Source organism: Gracilinanus agilis, chromosome 1 (assembly GCF_016433145.1).
Source record: "Gracilinanus agilis isolate LMUSP501 chromosome 1, AgileGrace, whole genome shotgun sequence".
NCBI lineage: Eukaryota > Metazoa > Chordata > Mammalia > Didelphimorphia > Didelphidae > Gracilinanus > Gracilinanus agilis.
Genome location: NC_058130.1, coordinates 185983277 through 186002794, shown reverse-complemented (window position 1 = coordinate 186002794; position 19518 = coordinate 185983277). Strand labels below are relative to the sequence as shown.

Sequence of the window (19518 nt, the reverse complement as noted above, 5' to 3'; positions counted from 1 at the left end):
TTTTCTGTTTTATAATATATGTGTGTTATATGTGCATTTAAATGCACATGGCATATATACATATTTGTACATATATGAATATATACATATATATTTGCAACACATATATGAGACTGTGTATGTGTATTCTTTGATACATCCCATCCTTGTCACCTATCTAGCCAATATAAAATAATGAGATAAGGAAATATATATTTTTCCTTATAGAAGATGGCATTTCTGTATAGTTCAACTGATGTCATTTGATTGATTTGTCTCAGATTGAACCATGTTCTTATAAATAGTTGTTGCCCTCTATCCACATTTTTCCATGTTTTTAATTTACTTATGTGGAGGTATTTATTCAATATCTATGTGTCATCTTCATAAGTGAGAGGAACAAATAAATTCCTACAAGAAGAACATTTTCTTATTAGTTTACACAGGACATTAACTGAGTTTTATACTACGGAAAAGCCATCTAATTCCTCTGAGTTTTAATTTGCTCACATGTAAAATCAGGATATTAATATAGTATCCCACAGGATTATCTTGAGAAAAGCACTCTGTAAATTACATGGGACTGTGGAAGAGCATCAACCCTCACCGTTACCGTTACCATTATCGTAATCAGTACAGTAAGCCCTCATTTTACACCAATGTGTTCCAATTCCCTTTGAATAAGTTGGAAATCATGCTATTATGGTAATAGTGAAGCCCATTATTTAATAAATTTTTCTTATACAAACATACCTAGGCATTTTATGACTTTTCTTAGGCTTATCACAGCTATGAGAATTACTACTACTCTTGTTCTTTGGGGCCATTATTAGTAACTAAATAGTATTAATGCTCTTTAAAGAAGCCTTGCTCTGATGCCAACACGACTTGATATAAGGGAAAATTCCAGACAATGACTGAGCTAATGTTTGGCACAAAACAATGTAATGACTCACACTAATGCTTCTCATAATGAGAAAAAATGTGATTGGATGAACTGCTGCAAGACTATATGCTTTTGGGAAATTGGTGTGGATTTTGGTGCCATAATTAAATTTTTTTATTTTATATACTTTTAGCCTTTGTTTTTTTTTAATTGCCAATGGTATATACCTCAATTTGCATGTATTGAGTTTGTATAAAACAAGGTCCACTGTATTATTGTTGCTTTGGGGAAGACAAATGGCAGACTGGAACTTCAGTACACCTGAAGATGATTCACAGTATTTTCTAGAAGTGTACCAAATTGCCAGAGAGTGGCAGATTTAGTGCTAGAAGCGATTTTACCAGTCACCTAGTCCAAGCCCCTCATTTTACTGATGAAATAAATAAGGCCTAAATAAATAAATACCTGCCCAGTGTCACACTGTACCTGGCAAAGGCAGGATTAATATCCAGATCTTCTGAGTCCAAAGCCAAGATTCCTTCTACTCAACCATGATGCCTTCTTAATTAACTCTTATAAAACTAAAAACACTGATTACCTTTCATTTTTAATATATGGCATAATGTATGATATATGATATAATATAAAAATGAATGACACAACGTATACGTTGTGTCATTCATTTTTATATCATATGTATTTAAAATTATATATGTATAATNACTAAGTAATATTTTTTCTGGAAAGGGGGCGGTAAGCCAAAAAAGTTTGGGAACCACTGCTATACACATTCTGTTTATATAGTGTTGTTGGCATGTTATCTCCCTGGATTACAATGTGAGCTCCTTGTGATCAGGGACTGTTTGCCATTTTTTTGTATCCCCAATATTTATCACAGAGCCTGGAATCTATTGGTACCTGATTATAGCTAGGTTGGTGGCAGAATAAATAGAATGCTAGACCTGGAATTAGGAAGACACAAGTTCAAATGTGGCCTTGAATTGGTAGTGTGACCCTGGGCAAGACACTTAAATTCTATATGCCACAGTTTCCTTACCTGTAATAATACACAAGAAAAATAGGAGAACCTCCCTTGCAGAGTTGTTCTGAGGATCAAGTGAGATACTATTTGTCAAGTGTTTTTCAGACCTTAAAGTACCCTATAAAAACTAGCTATTATTATATAAGTAGTATTATTATAAAAGTATCATAGTAGAAGAATAAAAAGACCATCGGGTAGACATAGATAAGGATTGCAGAGGATGAGGTGGTGTCCTTGGGTTGTGCTCTGAATTTGATATAGGGAGTATGCACACACGGAAAAAATTGGATCTCTATTATAGTACCATAAAAATTGGGAAATGTAGAACATGAAATGCTTCATTCAAATCTACACAAAGACTACCATAATTTCTATAGTTCTATCATCCTGAAGAAGACTATCAACTCAAGAAGACCCATGCCTTGGCTTTGGAAGCCTCTTTTTAAAATCTTTACTAATGAATTCATACTTAATTTTTACATGTCAAATATTTCAAAAGCCAATTAGAAATTGCAAACTTATTTTGTGGGTTTGAAATCTGATAGGGTGTCAATAAAAGGGGAAGAAAAGGAATAGAAAAGCTTACTTTGGCTACTGTAATTCTGCATCAGCCACAATCCCAAAGCAATTTTTACTAATATGGCAGCAATGATGCAAATGATTGTAAATTTCCAAACTTTTTGAATTGTTTAATGAATGTGGAGAAAACCTCATACCACAAAGACATCTGCAAAATATTCAAATCCTTTGTATTTGGTCATGAAAACAGTATATAGTGAACCACTAGGAATTACATAAGCCTGGATAAATCTGCAAGCAGCCTGTCTTCTCCTCCAATAGGACATTCTTTGCCATTTTGTGGTGTTCAAAGAATGTCAATGTTAACACAAAGGAAAAAATTTTACCCTTTTTTATACACAAAAACCTCCATTAATCCCCCTCCAACTCACTCCAAAAGTCCTTAAGAAATTATATTTTAAAAATTGTATTTATCATATGATGTATTTGAGAACAAAGTATATTTCATCCAGGGAAATGATGCTATAATACAATTGTGCAGACACGTTTTTAGACACATGTGTGATAGTATATATTTTTCTGTTTTATAATATATGTGTGTTATATGTGCATTTAAATGCACATGGCATATATACATATTTGTACATATATGAATATATACATATATATTTGCAACACATATATGAGACTGTGTATGTGTATTCTTTGATACATCCCATCCTTGTCACCTATCTAGCCAATATAAAATAATGAGATAAGGAAATATATATTTTTCCTTATAGAAGATGGCATTTCTGTATAGTTCAACTGATGTCATTTGATTGATTTGTCTCAGATTGAACCATGTTCTTATAAATAGTTGTTGCCCTCTATCCACATTTTTCCATGTTTTTAATTTACTTATGTGGAGGTATTTATTCAATATCTATGTGTCATCTTCATAAGTGAGAGGAACAAATAAATTCCTACAAGAAGAACATTTTCTTATTAGTTTACACAGGACATTAACTGAGTTTTATACTACGGAAAAGCCATCTAATTCCTCTGAGTTTTAATTTGCTCACATGTAAAATCAGGATATTAATATAGTATCCCACAGGATTATCTTGAGAAAAGCACTCTGTAAATTACATGGGACTGTGGAAGAGCATCAACCCTCACCGTTACCGTTACCATTATCGTAATCAGTACAGTAAGCCCTCATTTTACACCAATGTGTTCCAATTCCCTTTGAATAAGTTGGAAATCATGCTATTATGGTAATAGTGAAGCCCATTATTTAATAAATTTTTCTTATACAAACATACCTAGGCATTTTATGACTTTTCTTAGGCTTATCACAGCTATGAGAATTACTACTACTCTTGTTCTTTGGGGCCATTATTAGTAACTAAATAGTATTAATGCTCTTTAAAGAAGCCTTGCTCTGATGCCAACACGACTTGATATAAGGGAAAATTCCAGACAATGACTGAGCTAATGTTTGGCACAAAACAATGTAATGACTCACACTAATGCTTCTCATAATGAGAAAAAATGTGATTGGATGAACTGCTGCAAGACTATATGCTTTTGGGAAATTGGTGTGGATTTTGGTGCCATAATTAAATTTTTTTATTTTATATACTTTTAGCCTTTGTTTTTTTTTAATTGCCAATGGTATATACCTCAATTCGCATGTATTGAGTTTGTATAAAACAAGGTCCACTGTATTATTGTTGCTTTGGGGAAGACAAATGGCAGACTGGAACTTCAGTACACCTGAAGATGATTCACAGTATTTTCTAGAAGTGTACCAAATTGCCAGAGAGTGGCAGATTTAGTGCTAGAAGCGATTTTACCAGTCACCTAGTCCAAGCCCCTCATTTTACTGATGAAATAAATAAGGCCTAAATAAATAAATACCTGCCCAGTGTCACACTGTACCTGGCAAAGGCAGGATTAATATCCAGATCTTCTGAGTCCAAAGCCAAGATTCCTTCTACTCAACCATGATGCCTTCTTAATTAACTCTTATAAAACTAAAAACACTGATTACCTTTCATTTTTAATATATGGCATAATGTATGATATATGATATAATATAAAAATGAATGACACAACGTATACGTTGTGTCATTCATTTTTATATCATATGTATTTAAAATTATATATGTATAATTATATATATATTTAAAAATCATAGGCAGCATATCTTTTTTTTTTTTTTAACCCTTACCTTTTGTCTTGGAGTCAATACTGTGTATTAGCTCCAAGGCAGACGAGTGGTAAGGGTAGGCAATGGGGGTTAGTTAAGTGACTTGCCCAGGGTCACATAGCTGGGAAGGGTCTGAGGCCAGATTTGAACCTAGGACCTTCCATCTCTAAGCCTGGCTCTCAATCCACTGAGCTACCCAGCTGCCCCCTAGAGACAGCATATCTTAATGAATAGAATTGACATTTGAGTCAGGAAGACTCAGGTTCAAGTCCTGCCCCTGACATATATTGGCTTTCTGATCTTGGGCAATTCATATAATTACTCTGTGCCCCCAGGCAACTCTCTAAGTCTTAGGAATCTGTAAGACTTCAATTTTCAGGCTAATTGCTGATTTTCATGGATGGGGGAGTTTCCTCACTTAGAGTTTCCTATATCCTTGAGATCATAGGGCTAGGTCTTTTCCTCCCCACAAAGTAACATGCATGTTTTGTGTCATATTCAAATATCTGCCCTTAATACTATTTTTCTGCTTGTGTTTGATTTCCATGTCATGAAAAAATCTGTTGATTTAATAAATTTTCAAAATGCATTTATTCCACAATTTCATGAACATATACCAAAATATAGTATACATCTGATATCTATGATTCCACTCATGTTGCTTCTCACATTCCTGATGGGGATTACAACCACTTGCTATAAATCTTGATCTTTAAAATTATAAGCCAAATTCAATGTTTTTAATTTTTATGCATTTCAACTTTATGTTGTAAACTAAATAATTTTTTAAGCTCTTCTCCCTTAACAATGACCAATATAACTAAGAAAAGGAAGGAATTCTAGGGAAGAAGCATGATACAGTGGAAAGTGTCTAGCATTTGAAGTCAGAGGGACTGGGTTTAAGTGTGACTTTGGGTAAGCCACATTCTCCTTTTGAGCCTCAGTTTCCTCAGCTGTAAAATGAAGAAGTTGACCTTGAAGGCTTCAACTTTAAGGTCCTTTTCATTTCTAAGTATATTATTCTAAATCAAATCATCAGATGTTGCCTCTTCACATAGAATTGCAAATATTTCTGATTTCAAACTCTTACTATGAAAATAGTTTTCAATTAGTGCTGATTACATATGAACCTCATTTAAACTTAGAAACTTTTTTTTCTGCTTTGCGCTTCTGGCAAATAAAGAAGTGACTATGTTTATTTCCTGTGGCCACTTCTTAATTTTCACTCTTACATCAGAATCATAGTACTTGATTAGTCATGGTGAATCATCTCTCCCTCCCTGGTATATGGTCATCATGACCTCTCATCCCCCAAATTAATTGTAAGCTAGGGGTACATTCATACTGACTTCAAAGAGCTAGGATGTAGTTCACCCAAACTGTCAAGAAAAAAGTTTTTTGTTTGCTTTGTTTTGTCTTGTTTTTACATTTGTTGGTTTTAAGAAATAAAGACCTTTTAGAAATATAAATTCATAGACAAATAAAAATTTGCCAGAGAACATATTAGCAAATGGAAAATGGTTCCTAGAGGACCATTTTCTCAGTGAGGTTTCTTTAATAACAGGTAAAGGAAAAATTTTCTTCTTTAAGGGTTTAGTCAATCATTATCATAATTCATTGGGCTTACTTCTTCCAATCTTGGAATGAGTTTATTAGGTTCTGTTTAGGCTCTTAGAATGTCAGAATTAGAAGGAACCTCAGAGGTTAGAGAGTCTAATCCTTCCTTAAAGCATCAATTCTTCATAACATCCCTCACAGAAAATGGTCATCCAGCTCCAGCTCTTCATGATGATAAAACGACTACCTACGAAGGAAGTTCATTTTTTTCCCAATAACTCTCATTATGAGGAATTTATTCCTAGTTCTTCCTTTTAGGATCAACTGGAATCAATCTAACTTTTCCTCTACCCAACATCCCTTCAAATACTTTGAAGGTAAAAAAAGCCACTACAGTTTCATTCTCTGAATCTTAAGTATAAGTAATTTTCAGTCTAAGTAATAATCTGTTCTGTATTATTTATGCAAATGTCATAGCCCTTGTATAGTTGTTCTTCATTTGTTTCTGTTGTGTCCAACTCTTTGTGACCCTATTGAGGGTTTTCTTTTCCTTTATTTTTTTTTTAATAAAAACCCTTTCCTTCCATCTTGGAGTCAATACTATGTATTGGCTCCAAGGCAGAAGAGTGGTAAGGGATAGGCAATGGGGGTCAAGTGACTTGCCCAGGGTCACATGGCTGGGAAATGTCTGAGGCCAGATTTGATCCTAGGACCTCCTGTCTCTAGGCCTGGCTCTCAATCCATTGAGCTACCCAGCTGCCCCCAAGGGGTTTTTTTTTTGATAAAGATATTGGCATATCTTTCCTTCTCCAGATCATTTTACAGATAAGGAAACTGAGGCAAACAAGTTTAAAGGATTTACCAAGGCTCACATAGTAAGGCTGGATTTGAACTCAGGTCTTCTTAACTCCAGACTTGGCCTCAATGCTACTTAGCTACCCAAACCTCTCTACACGATTATGAGCTCTGTGGCCAGATTCATTTTGGATCTCTCCTAGTACCAGAACACCTTGACAACAGTAGTTAGGGATAGAAATGCACAGTGGATAGGGTGCCCAGTCAGGAGTCAGGAAGACCCCAGTTCAAATTTGGACTCAGACACTTAGTAAGTATGCAATTCTGAGCAAGTCACTTAACTTCTGCCTCTGTTTCCTTGTTTACAGAATAATCATCATCATAATAAACACCTACCTCGGACAATTTCTGTGAGGATCAAATAAGATAGTAATTGTAAAGTAAAAAATATATAAATCTAGGAATTTTTCAAGTCATTTTGGGTTTTGCTCACCAGATAAAATTTTAAAATTTAAGTTAGCACAGCGTCTGGCATATAATAAGTGCTCTATAAATGTTAGCTTTCACCATCATCGTTACCAGTATTTTTTATTATTACCATATGTGTTTAATAACTTTAGTTGAATTTAACTAAATACAAAAGAATAGAGGATCTTCCTAATTCAACCTGGCTGTTTTCCAGACTCTTTGATACTCGCTATAGCATTCGAGAGAATGGTCAGCTTCTCACCATTCTCAGTGTGGAAGACAGTGACGATGGGGTGTACTGCTGCACTGCCAACAATGGGGTAGGAGTCGCTGCTGAGAGTTGTGGAGCTTTGCAAGTGAAAATGAGTAAGTATTAACAGGAAGCCCCTTGGGTGAAAATAAGAGTAGCCTTTTTTAATGTTACTTTGAAAAATCTACCAGATTTTTAACTATTTGATTTTAAAAATACTACTCACCTAAGCTTACATAGTAATTTAATCTCCATGGTACTTTTAAATATAAAGTTGATCCATTGTAAAACATTCTCATAAAGGTAACATACAGTAACAACTAGAAGGAGATGGAGTAGGTATGGTTTATGCTTTAAAAAAGGGTTTTACTAGGTGAAGAAGCAACTGTGGCTCAATTGCTAAAAGCACTAGACCTGGAGTCCAGAAGATGTGAGTTCAAATCCAGCCTTAGACACTTCCTAGCTATGTCATCCTGGACAAGTCACTTAACCTCTGATTGCCTGACAAAAAGATCCAATGATTCCATTGGAGAAGAAAACAGCAAACCATTTCAGTATCCTTGCCAAAACAAAAAACAAAAACAAAAAAACCCACAGATAGCTATGGAGTCCATGGATGGTCCATGGATGGTCCATGGGGTCATGAAGATAAGGATGAGAATGAGCAAATAAACAACATTTCACTAAATGATCTCCAAGCTCCCTTCGAGCCCAATTGGTCTACGATTTTATGATAAGTAAAATTACAATATCTAGAACCTAGGAATTTTCCAAGTCATTTTGGGTTTTGCTCACCAGATAAAACTTTAAAATTTAAGTTTGCCCACTCATGAAAAATTCTATTTATTCCCATTTAAAGATGACGATTTCATTTGCCCACAGATTTGGATTCCGTTTTATTTCATTAAACAAATTCAACTCAGCATATATTTGTATAATTCCTCCCCTAAAATACATAGATACAGGGGATCTGATTTTATCACTGGAGAAGCTCTGAGGAGTCAATGCTGCCAGATACTAGTTTCATTGTATAGATGATGAAGCTGAGGTAGAGGGAGGTAGATATGACTTCATGGAACTCATGAAGCTTTTAACATACTAAGTCTAGTTCCCTTTTAACTATGCAAAACTGAAAACAGCCCTAAAGTAGGAATCATGGAACCTGGTTCAGAGAAAAATATTAGGGAAACAAATTAAGTTGAGTGGTAGCCACAAAAGAAATGACTCTTAGGAATAGAATTTAGGAGTGAGGAAAATCCACTAGGCTACGCTGTCTGTTCAAATATAAGAGCACCTCAGTCAGTTGGTTTTGAATGAAAGAAAAAGTCTTTAATTTTGTTTCCTTTCTGTGGTAATGGCAAATAGATAAGGGATCAGCCTATGAGAGAAAGGACATGCATCCCCTTCACAACAGCCCATTCTTCAAAAACAGATTTCCATTATATTTTATTAACATAAGATAATCCAGAGTGAAATATAAGAAATACACTGTAGTTCCCAACAAAGATTCTCTTGTGAATGTTATTGTAACCAGCATTTTAAAGGGACAGTCTCTTTACTATTCCATAGCTCTTGTTACACGATCATTGCTGGAAAGGCTCCTTTTGGAGGTTAACAGTCAGTACGTCTTAGAGTCATCTCTCAATACAATTCCTATCACATAGCAAGCAATTTTTTAAAAATCCTTACCTTCTGTCTTAGAATCAATTCCAAGGCAGAAGAGTGGTAAAGGTCAGTCAGTGTGGGTTAAGTGACTTGCCCAGGGTCACACAGCTAGGAAGTATCTGAGGCCAGATTTGTATTTAGGTCGTCCTGACTCCAGGCTTGACTCTCTATCCACTGAGCCGCCCAGCTGCCATAGTATTTAATAAATGCTTTTACATTCATACATTTATTCATTCACTCATTAATTTCTCCACATGCTTTTAAAACAGTTTTATTGACAACTATGTGGTATATTGGATAAAATCCTGGACCCAGAGTCAAGAAAACTTGAGTTTAAATATGACCTGATATTCTATTAGTTGTATGACCCTGGGCAAACCACTTAAGCTCATTTTTCCACAGCTTTTTTTCTGTAAAATAGAGACAATAATGATATTTATCTTGAAGTGTTATTGTGAGGATCAAATGACATAATAATTTTTTAAACCCTTACTAGCACTAGACTTACCCAGATCACACAGCTAGGAAATGTCTGAGGCCAGATTTGAACCTAGCACCTCCCATTTCTAGGCCTGACTCTCAATCCACTGAGCCACCTCGCTGTACCCAGTTAGTGGCATATTAATTTAATTGAATATTATAAAACTATTAATTCCAACAAGTGTGAAAAAAGAAAAAAAGTTATATTTGACCACCTCAAATTTTATCACCTCAAGACTATCTCAGAATTACTTGTAAAAGTGTTTGTGATTATATGACCACTAATAAAAACATTTAGATCTTTTAAATAATTTTACCTGGACAATAATGTAAATGAATCCTAAATTTAATGTAGTATCAACATTAATCCTGTTTTAATAAGTATAAAATATTCAGTTCTTGTTTTTGACCTTTTTCCTTTTAGAACCTAAAATAACACGTCCTCCTATCAATGTAAAAATAATAGAGGGATTAAAGGCAGTCTTGCCATGTACTACAATGGGCAATCCCAAGCCTTCAGTATCATGGATCAAAGGAGACACAATACTCAGGGTAAGTTTCTGAAAAATAGTGTATTTAATATTAAACATTTATTCTTCAAAGAATTTTTAATAATTGTATAATTCACCTCAGTCATATAATTTCAAGTTTGTGTCTCCTGGACTATTTCCATGACTTCTTAACTGTTTTTTCAGTGTCTAACGTCTTCTTGCCATCCAAGTACTAGCTCTAGGTTTTTTCATCAATATACCTCTCAGTGAGAGATACAGAAAAATCTGTATTTTTTTCTTTTAAAAAATGTATTATTTATTTCTCTTATCATTTTAAAAATATTGAATTCTGTATTCTCTCCTTCCCTCTTAAATCCTCCCACAACCCTGAGAGAGCAAGCAATAATATATCAAATTAGACACATGAAATCAGGTAAAACATTTCCATATTAGCTATTTTTTAAAAGCAAGAAAAATAAAGAAAGTGAGAGAAGTCATACTTCATTTTGTACTCAGAGTTTATGAATTCTCTCTCTGCAGGTGGATAGCATTTTTTTAAATCATGGTTCCTTTTGAAATGTCTTGGTTCCTTGTATTGATCAAAGTAGTTAAGGCTTTCACAGCTGATCATCATTACAACATTGCTATTGCTATGCACAATGGTCTCCTGATTCTTCACATGTCACTTTGTATCAGTTCATATAGGTCTTGCCAGGTTTTTTCTGAAATCACTCCCCTTGTCACTTCTCATAGCACAATAGTACTCCATCACAATTGTATAATACAATTTGTTCAGCCATTCCCCAATGGATGATCATCCCCTCTAGTTCCAACTCTTCACCTCCCCCAAAAAAAAGCTGCTATAAATATTTTTGTAAATAAAGTCCTTTTTCTTTTCTTTTGATCTCTTTGAGCTACAGAGCTAGCAACAATATTGCTGGGTCAAAGCATATACATAGTTTTATAGCCCCTTGGGCATAGTTTTATAGCCCATTTGGGCATAGTTTTATATTGTTCTCCAGAGTGGTATAACCAGTTCACTACTCTACCAACAGTTCTTTAGTGTACCTATCAAAAAAATTAGTATTCACAGAAAGTCATCCATGGCAAAGTATTTTAGGAGCATCATAGGTTGAGAACCGGAAAAATCTGGGGAAAAACCTTCAAGGTTATCTAGTTCAACCTTTTCATGTTTTTGATAAGGAAACAGGCTGAGAAAGAGGAAATAATGTCTGTGGTTGCGTAGATAGTAAATAGAAGAGTCTGGACTCAAACTTAGGTCCCTTGACTCAAAATCCATGTTTCTTCCTCCATTAGTAAGAAAGGGAAAATGAATAGAGCAATGCTACCTCAAGAGAAAAGAAAAAATCTGGAGATTTTTTTCCCCATCCTGCATGGAGAAAATAATGTTGAATGACTGGAAAATCTTAAAGAATTTTTTTTGCTTGAGAGGAAGTGAAGTATTGTACCACAATTGAATCCCAATTCTTGCTCCTTTGTTATTTACTATGTATTCTTGGATTACTTGTATCAGATATTGTGAAACCCTTAGAGTGGGGTTCTTTCAGTCCCAAACATCCCATTTCATCAAAAGTATAGGCCCAGGTCTTTGAACAAATTCTGAGAGAGAAATAGCAACTGTATCCTTAATGAATTCCCTATAGGAAGTGGCCCTTAGCCCCAAGACATATTCTTACCCTAAAAGGAGAGGAGAAATTTGAGCCCTTGCTGGTAAATATGTTACTGGTTTCTACAGAAGTGGCAGGTGTTAGATATGCTGCCTAGACAACTGCTGGAGATTATCATCAGAGGACCTGCATTTGATATATTCCGTGAGTTAAAAATGGAAAACCTGCCTATTAAAGTACATTAATGCTTGAGAACACTGGCTCATTGTTGGGAGCATGGAGTGTGCCAAAGATCTTCACATCAAGTTACTAACTGCAATGTGGGGAATTGGGGCTGAAATTATTTCCAACAGATGCCACAAATGGCACAGTAGGAAGTGGCAATTAGAGACAGTGACTTCATTGGGCTTGAACCACAGAACCATAAACCAGGGAGACCTTAAAGTGATGAACTATTATTGTGATAATTATGGTTACCTTAGAAGCAGGACTAATTTTCCAGTTCCATCTGATAAAACTGGTCAGAAAAACACATTTAAAAAGTCAAAAGAAATGAGAGTTAACCTAAAAAGGACCCCATGCAACAATGTCAAGGGAGGATTTGACCAAACATAGTTTATAGATTTAGAGCTAGAAATGACCTTAGAGGTAATTTAGTCTAATCTCATTTTACAGGTGGAGAATTGAGACCTAAAGAGATGAAGTAACTTGCCCAAAGTCATAGATATTAAGTATCAGAGTCAGGATCTGAACCCACATACCCCAAAGCATATACAGAGTTCTTTTGTACAGGTCTTGAAAGTTGCCCTTCAGAATTGTGTTCAGTTCCCTAATTATGTTAGAATTGGAGAAACTCCAGCTTAGGGATCAAGAAGAACAACCACTGGAACCGAATCAAGGAGGAGGTGGTCTGTTGTTATCTGTGTCCGCATGGTATTACGTTTGTGTCTTAGCACACTCAAGCCAAGAACCAAAACTTGTTATTCCAGCAACTGTATTCTCTAGGCAGCTATAAGGAAGTGGTCAAAGGACTTGTGGTAAGAGCTGCCCCATCTAAAGTTTCTCACATTCCCTCCATTCTAAAAAGAGCTAGATATGTTTCTAATCATTAGTTGCCAAAAACTCAAAACAAATTGCTTTATCATAAAGAATCTTAATGATCTTGTAGCCATAGGATCATGGTATTATGATGAATAAAAATTCTGAGAAGGTGGGTTTTAGGTAAGAAAATCAGTCTATTGATTAGACTAGCAATAATCAATAAATTAATGGTCATTGATCTCTCCCAATGATCAAAGACAAATTCATTCAGCTTCTTGAGTTATTAAATACAATTTTGGAACCTTGTTATTTAGACATCCCCAAGATATCTCTTACTGGTGGATAGCTAATGAAGATGCGGGCTTATATTTTTCCAAACCTGCCCTGATCCCCTTATGATGATGGAGAAAATCACATGCCTGATAAAAGGATTCTAATATCCTTGCTGATCTAGAAGAAGAAGTCATGTTAGGCTTGGCCAGGATTGAATCCATTCGTTCCAGTGGAGGAATCAAAGATATCCCCTGGACACATTTGGCCATAATCATATTTGGCCCAAACTAGTCTTTTGTTTGCTAGACAGGATGAAGTATATGTCCTCAATTTTAATTATCCTAGTTTTAGAAGCTGCCTCAAGGCAAGGAATGAAAAACTATTCCTAGGATTATTAGGACAAAGCAATGAGGGAAAAAGCTTAAAAAATCTATTTCAGAGGGGGCAGCTAGGTGGCTCAAGGAAGTAAGAGCCAGAACTAGAGATGGGAGGTCCTGTGTTCCAATCTGGCCACAGACACTTCCTAGCTCCATGATTCTGGACAAATTACTTAACCTCCTCATTGTCCAGCTTTTACTGCTCTTCTGCCTTGGAAACAATATATAGATATTGTGAGCCAGCTAAGAAGAAAGAGCAAGACAGAAGGTAAGAGTTTTAAAAAATATACTACAGAGCCCTCTAAGAAATAAAATAACACAGTATTAAGAATAATTCTTCAGGGAGCAGCTGGGTGGCTCAGTGTATTGAGAGCCAGGCCTAGAGACAGGAGGTCCTAGGTTCAAATCTGGCCTTAGACATTTCCCAACTGTGTGACCCTGGGCAAGTCACTTGACCCCCATTGCTTAGCCCTTACCACTCTTCTGCCTTAGAACCAATACACAGTATTAACTCTAAGATGGAAGATAAGGGTCTTTATTAAATGAATTAACAAATGAATTAATTTTTTAAAAAGAATAATTCTTCACAACATCATAAATTTAGACCTGGAAGAGATATTAGAAGCCATGGAATTCATATCTTCATTTTTATAAAGAAAGTAAGCCCTTGAGAAGCAAAGAAACTTTCTTCCAAGGACATATAGTAGTACGTGGCAGAGCCAGAGTTCAAACCTTGCTATTACCGATTTCAAATTCATCACTTTTGTCACTGTACCACATTTCCTCAGTATACCTTGTTGAAAGGGCTCCCAAGTTAAAGAATAAAAAGGAAATTCCAAAATGGAACTCCAGATCAGTGGTGTCAAACTCAACTAAAAAAGAAGTCTACTAAACTATGCATAACGATTCCTTCTGGCTGCATATTGATTTAGAAAAACCACATATTAACCATTTTATAGGATCCATTGTATTTTTATGTATTTTGTTAAATATTACCCAATTACATCTTAATCTTGTTCTGGCCACATTGGGAAACATGCAAGATGAGGGGATGCAATATGGCCAGCCTGGCAGCAGGCAACATGTTTAACACTTCTGCTTTAGAGGAATGGAGAAGTATGGCCTTGGTCCCTGATTACCCTTAAGAAATCACTGGAATGAAAGATATGACTGAGCCTTTAAGAGCCTTAATTAGGTTTCCCACATATGCATCATTATTGACGTTTGCCCATGAAGGTAGGTGATTTATATTACACACAAATGCCAGCCTAGACAGCCTACAAGGTGTTTTGCATCAGGAAAACAATAACTTGCAGAAACCTATTGCATTTGCCAACTTGGAACCTGGCAGTTTTAGACCCATTTTCCTATTGATAAGTTGGAATTTGGGCCCTCAAGACTCAAAGTCATCAGAGAGTTTTAAGATACAGTTCATAAAAGCCTAGAATGGGTAGCCATCCTTAAGGAACTGAATGACTGTCATGTAGAAAGAGGATAAGATTTGCAGATTTGTTCTGCTTTGCCCCTTTGGGCACAAGGACAAATTTTTTGCAAAGGGATGAATTTTACATAAGTTTAATGTAATGAAAAACTTGCCAAATGACTAGAGTTCTGCAGTGAGAGCAGAATTTCCCTCACTACTATTTTTTTTAACCCTCATGTTCCATCTTAGAAACCATACTGGGTATTGATTCCAAGGTAGAAGAGCAGTAAGGGATAGGCAATGGGGGTTAAGGACTTGCCCAGGGTCACCCAGCTAGGAAGTGTCTGGATCCAGATTTGAAACCAGGGACTCCTGTCTCCAGGCCTGGCTCGCAATCCACTGAGTCATCTAGCTGTCCCCTCACTAATGTTTTGAAGTGAAGAGTGAATGACCATTTGAGATGCTGTCATGGAGGTTCTTGACTATGTAGAATTTGAACATAATGGCCTTGGAGACCCCTTCTACCTCTGAGATGTCGTAATTACATAAATATGGACAGAGAGTAGAGTTCTATCTCAGTATGGAGATCTGTAGTATCATGCTGGATGATACCAGCCAGAAACAGCCAGACCCCCTCCTTCTACAGAAGAAAAAAACTGAAACCTGAAAAGGTTAAAACTAACTCGTCCAGAGTCTCATTATCTATGGAATATTGTCAACGTGAGGCCAAAAATAGCTTTAAAACAGCATATCTCAAATGGATCATACAGGAAATAGTTAAGTGGCTTGTCTGAGGACACTGAAGTACTAAGTATCAAAGATTAGGATTCAAACCAATATCTTTAGACTCTGGCATCAATGTTCTTTCTACTGTAGGAGAGTCATCACCTAAAGGCCAAGCTACAATGATGAGTCTCTAGATTAAATATAACCTGTTTCTGAAACCATACTCAAAGCCTTTCTACCTTGGAGAAATGTCCTATTATACTATATAGGCAAAGTACTTGGTGCAGCTAGGTGGCCCAGTGCATTAAATGTTGGACCTGGAGTCAGGAAGACCTGAGTTAAAAATCTGGCCTCAGACACTTCCCAGTTGTGTGACCCTGGGTAAGTCACTTAATCTTCATCTGTAAAATGAGCTAGAGAAGGAAATGGCAAACCAGTCCAGTAATCTTTGCCTAGAAAATCCCAGATGGAGTTATGAAGAGTCAGACACAACTGAAAAATGAATGAATGACCACAACAACAGGGCATTTGAGAAGCCAAACTCACCCCCAATGCCCTGGTGTGGAATCAGTATAAGATTTGGGTGGAGAAGGATAGATGATATGGATGGAAAAAATGAAAGAGTTGAATTAAATTACTTATTTTCATGGAGTTTTTAATAAAAAACAATTTGAGTAGAAAAAGAATTATTTCCACTTGGTTTAAAAAAAATTTGAGAATAATTAGCAGAAAAATGTGTCCAGCCTTTACTTTAGGAATTCAATACTATAGCAACTGGGCTAAATCATGCAGTTGGTACAAAAAGTCAATTTCAACCCAATTTTCAACTATAGAAAATCATTTAAAACTTGAGTTTAGGCTTAAACACTTACTAACTGTGTGAAAATGGGAAAGTTCTTAACCTCTCGTCTATCTCAGTTTTCTCATCTGTGAAATGGGAATAATTATGGCGCCTGCCTCCTAAAGTTATGAAGATGAAATGAGAAAATATTTATAAAGTACTTCACAAATTTTAATACACTATAAAAATGCTAGCTAATATTATTGTTGAACTCTCTCACAGTCACTGATTTACACCAGTATAGATTTTTCTTTTAAAAATGAGAACTTCTCAATACCATTTTAAAATTCAGTGTACTTTGTTTTAGTAATTTTGCTTTGTCGTACTTATTACCATAGACCCACCTCCACCTGATGAGCCCCTTGAAAAGCTATCCCAGTGATAAAGCACTGTAACCATTCAAAACCATACTTTTTCTAGCTAACCAGAAGACATATTAGTTCAAAACATATTTGATCAGAGAGTATGACAAATAAAATATTTAGTTATTCTATTGACAGGTCATGTTTATTCTCCCTCACCTTATCAAATCACCAGTGGGGAGGGTACAAATGAAGAACATAAGCATGACCATGGAAAACACTTGAGGGCCATACCCAGAGGGAACAGGTATATCAAAGAATATAGAAGGGCATTTGCCAGGAATGTATTCCAAAGCAAAGGTGTGTGATGCATATGATTGTGATGAAGGCAACTCATATTTCCAATACTGCAGAGCTTTCAGTATTCTCTGATGTTGTCCTTGTGCAATTGTAGGTCATCTTTTTTGAACACTGCATCTCTGCTCTTCAGTGTATCATTCCTGCTTGGTGTCTTAACTGGTCTTATGGTCACTAAGTGCTCTCTACTCTCAGCTGTTAGCTATCAGCTATCTGTCATCTTCAGGGCCATCTGCTTTTCTCTATTACCATCTGCTAAGGGATAGTGAATTGAAAGTATTTGAAAGGGACAACTTCAGTTGTTTTAATCAACAGTCAATGGCAAAGTGCATTCATGCCCATTTAGGCATCCAACAAAAAGCTTACAAAATATTCTAAGCTTCTTTACTTCTTGTGTCTGGTTAAAGTGGGTTGTTCTGAGCAATCAATCTGACTTAAGCTTAGGCTATTTCTTGTAAATGCTGTTATTTTTCTAGTTTTGAGAAAATTTCCTCAAAACAACCCTGGGACCTTTGAGTAGCCTTCTATGTGCAGGCTGAGGAAATAAAAGGCACTCAAATTCCTCTGATTATCATGAAAATAAAATTAGCTTAAGAGAAAATGTTCAATTGAAGCCTACTTTTCACCTTACCTATTGAACAGGAAAGTGTGGACTCTCTCAATTAAGTAGTGTCTTCTCATTATGTTGTTGAGTACAACTAGCTCTCTGAAAACAAATTTACATACAACACCCTTTTAAATTTATTATTAACATCTTTTCTATCACTCCCTTAAGTCTAGACAATGAACAAAACAATATATCAGGTCCTACTTTGTAACATTTTTGGATTTCTGAGATGTAAATGCTCAGATTGAAAACTTAACAGCCAACTCTCATGAGCCATTAAGGGTGACTCTAATATACCCCAACTTTTAACAATATAACATAGATTTTCTTTCTGTTTCTCACAGGAAAATGCCCGAATTGCGATTCTTGAATCTGGGAGTTTAAGGATTCACAATGTTCAACGGGAAGATGCAGGACATTACCGATGTGTGGCCAAAAATAGTCTTGGGACAGCATATTCCAAACTAGTCATGCTGGAAGTAGAAGGTGAGTTCTACCTGCCTTTGGCAGATCCAAACATGAGGTTTTCAAATTCCATTATGGAGGACACATATTTGTACTGACTCAGACCAGAGGTTGGGATAAGAACACCAAACCAAGGAAAATACCAAGTATGAGAATACAGTTATGGGAATGAGGAAACCAAATTAGGAACAACAGATATAATAAGTCACCATATCCTATCAAATGTCCAATTCAGTCATCACTCATTCAACTTAACAAACATTTATTAAGCATCTAAAATGTACAAGATGCTATGTTTGGTGCTAAGGAGACAAAAATAAAAAACAAAACAGCCCCTACCCTCAAATTGCCGATATTCAGCTGAAGCCAAAGAGAGACTGACTTCAATGCTTTCGTTTAGTGGAAAGAGCTCTAGACTTGGGGATAAGAGAGAAGTGACTTTAAATCCTGACTCCAAAATTTACTTGTTCTGGGATATGGGAAAATCATTTTACTTCTTGACTTTGAACTTGTAAAAATAGATGGAATGATACTTACAGAACCCACATTATAAAATGTCATGGTGAATCAGATCAGATAATAACATTTGATAAATATTAATGTGCTCATTTAAAAATTTCAATGGAACTGAATAGAAACCAGACCATAATTTTGCCAGTTTGTAATTGACCTGGTTCTCAATGGTCTGACCCCTATCTTTCATTTCCAGGCTTATATATCCCACTACTTCCTTTTATCTACACATTGCTTTCCAGGCAAACTGGATTACTTACTATTTTCTAGATACGCGTTTTATTACTTCCTGCCTTTGTATTTTTATTCACCTCACTTCCCAAGCCCAAAAGCCTTTAACCAACTATATCTTTCTGTCTGAATCCTGTTTATTCTTTAAGAAAATCCAAATCAAATGTTACCTCCTCCATAAAGACTTTTCTAGTCCTACTGCTAGAAATAATCTTTTCCTCCTTTGAACTGCCCAGGCATTTTGTTTGTACCTCTCTGTCTGTTCCTCTCATCCAGTTCATGGATATGTGTGTGGGGGATGTTATAATGTTCCCTACCTGATCACAAACTCTTTTATGGTAAAGTTTTCCCTTTTGTTTTCTTTTAACCTTTCAATTTCTCTCAGTATTAAGCCCAGTATTCTGC

General features: G+C 35.7%; 1 protein-coding gene across 1 annotated transcript in view; it reads left to right on the top strand.

Moving 5' to 3' along the window:
• MUSK (muscle associated receptor tyrosine kinase) overlaps positions 1-19518 on the top strand; it is a 176516-nt gene that overhangs the window by 44555 nt on the left and 112443 nt on the right. The window contains exons 3-5 of the mRNA XM_044657347.1: positions 7658-7809; positions 10263-10390; positions 18249-18390. Coding sequence (XP_044513282.1) covers positions 7658-7809; positions 10263-10390; positions 18249-18390 — 422 coding nt within the window. The remainder of the gene's footprint in view (positions 1-7657; positions 7810-10262; positions 10391-18248; positions 18391-19518) is intronic.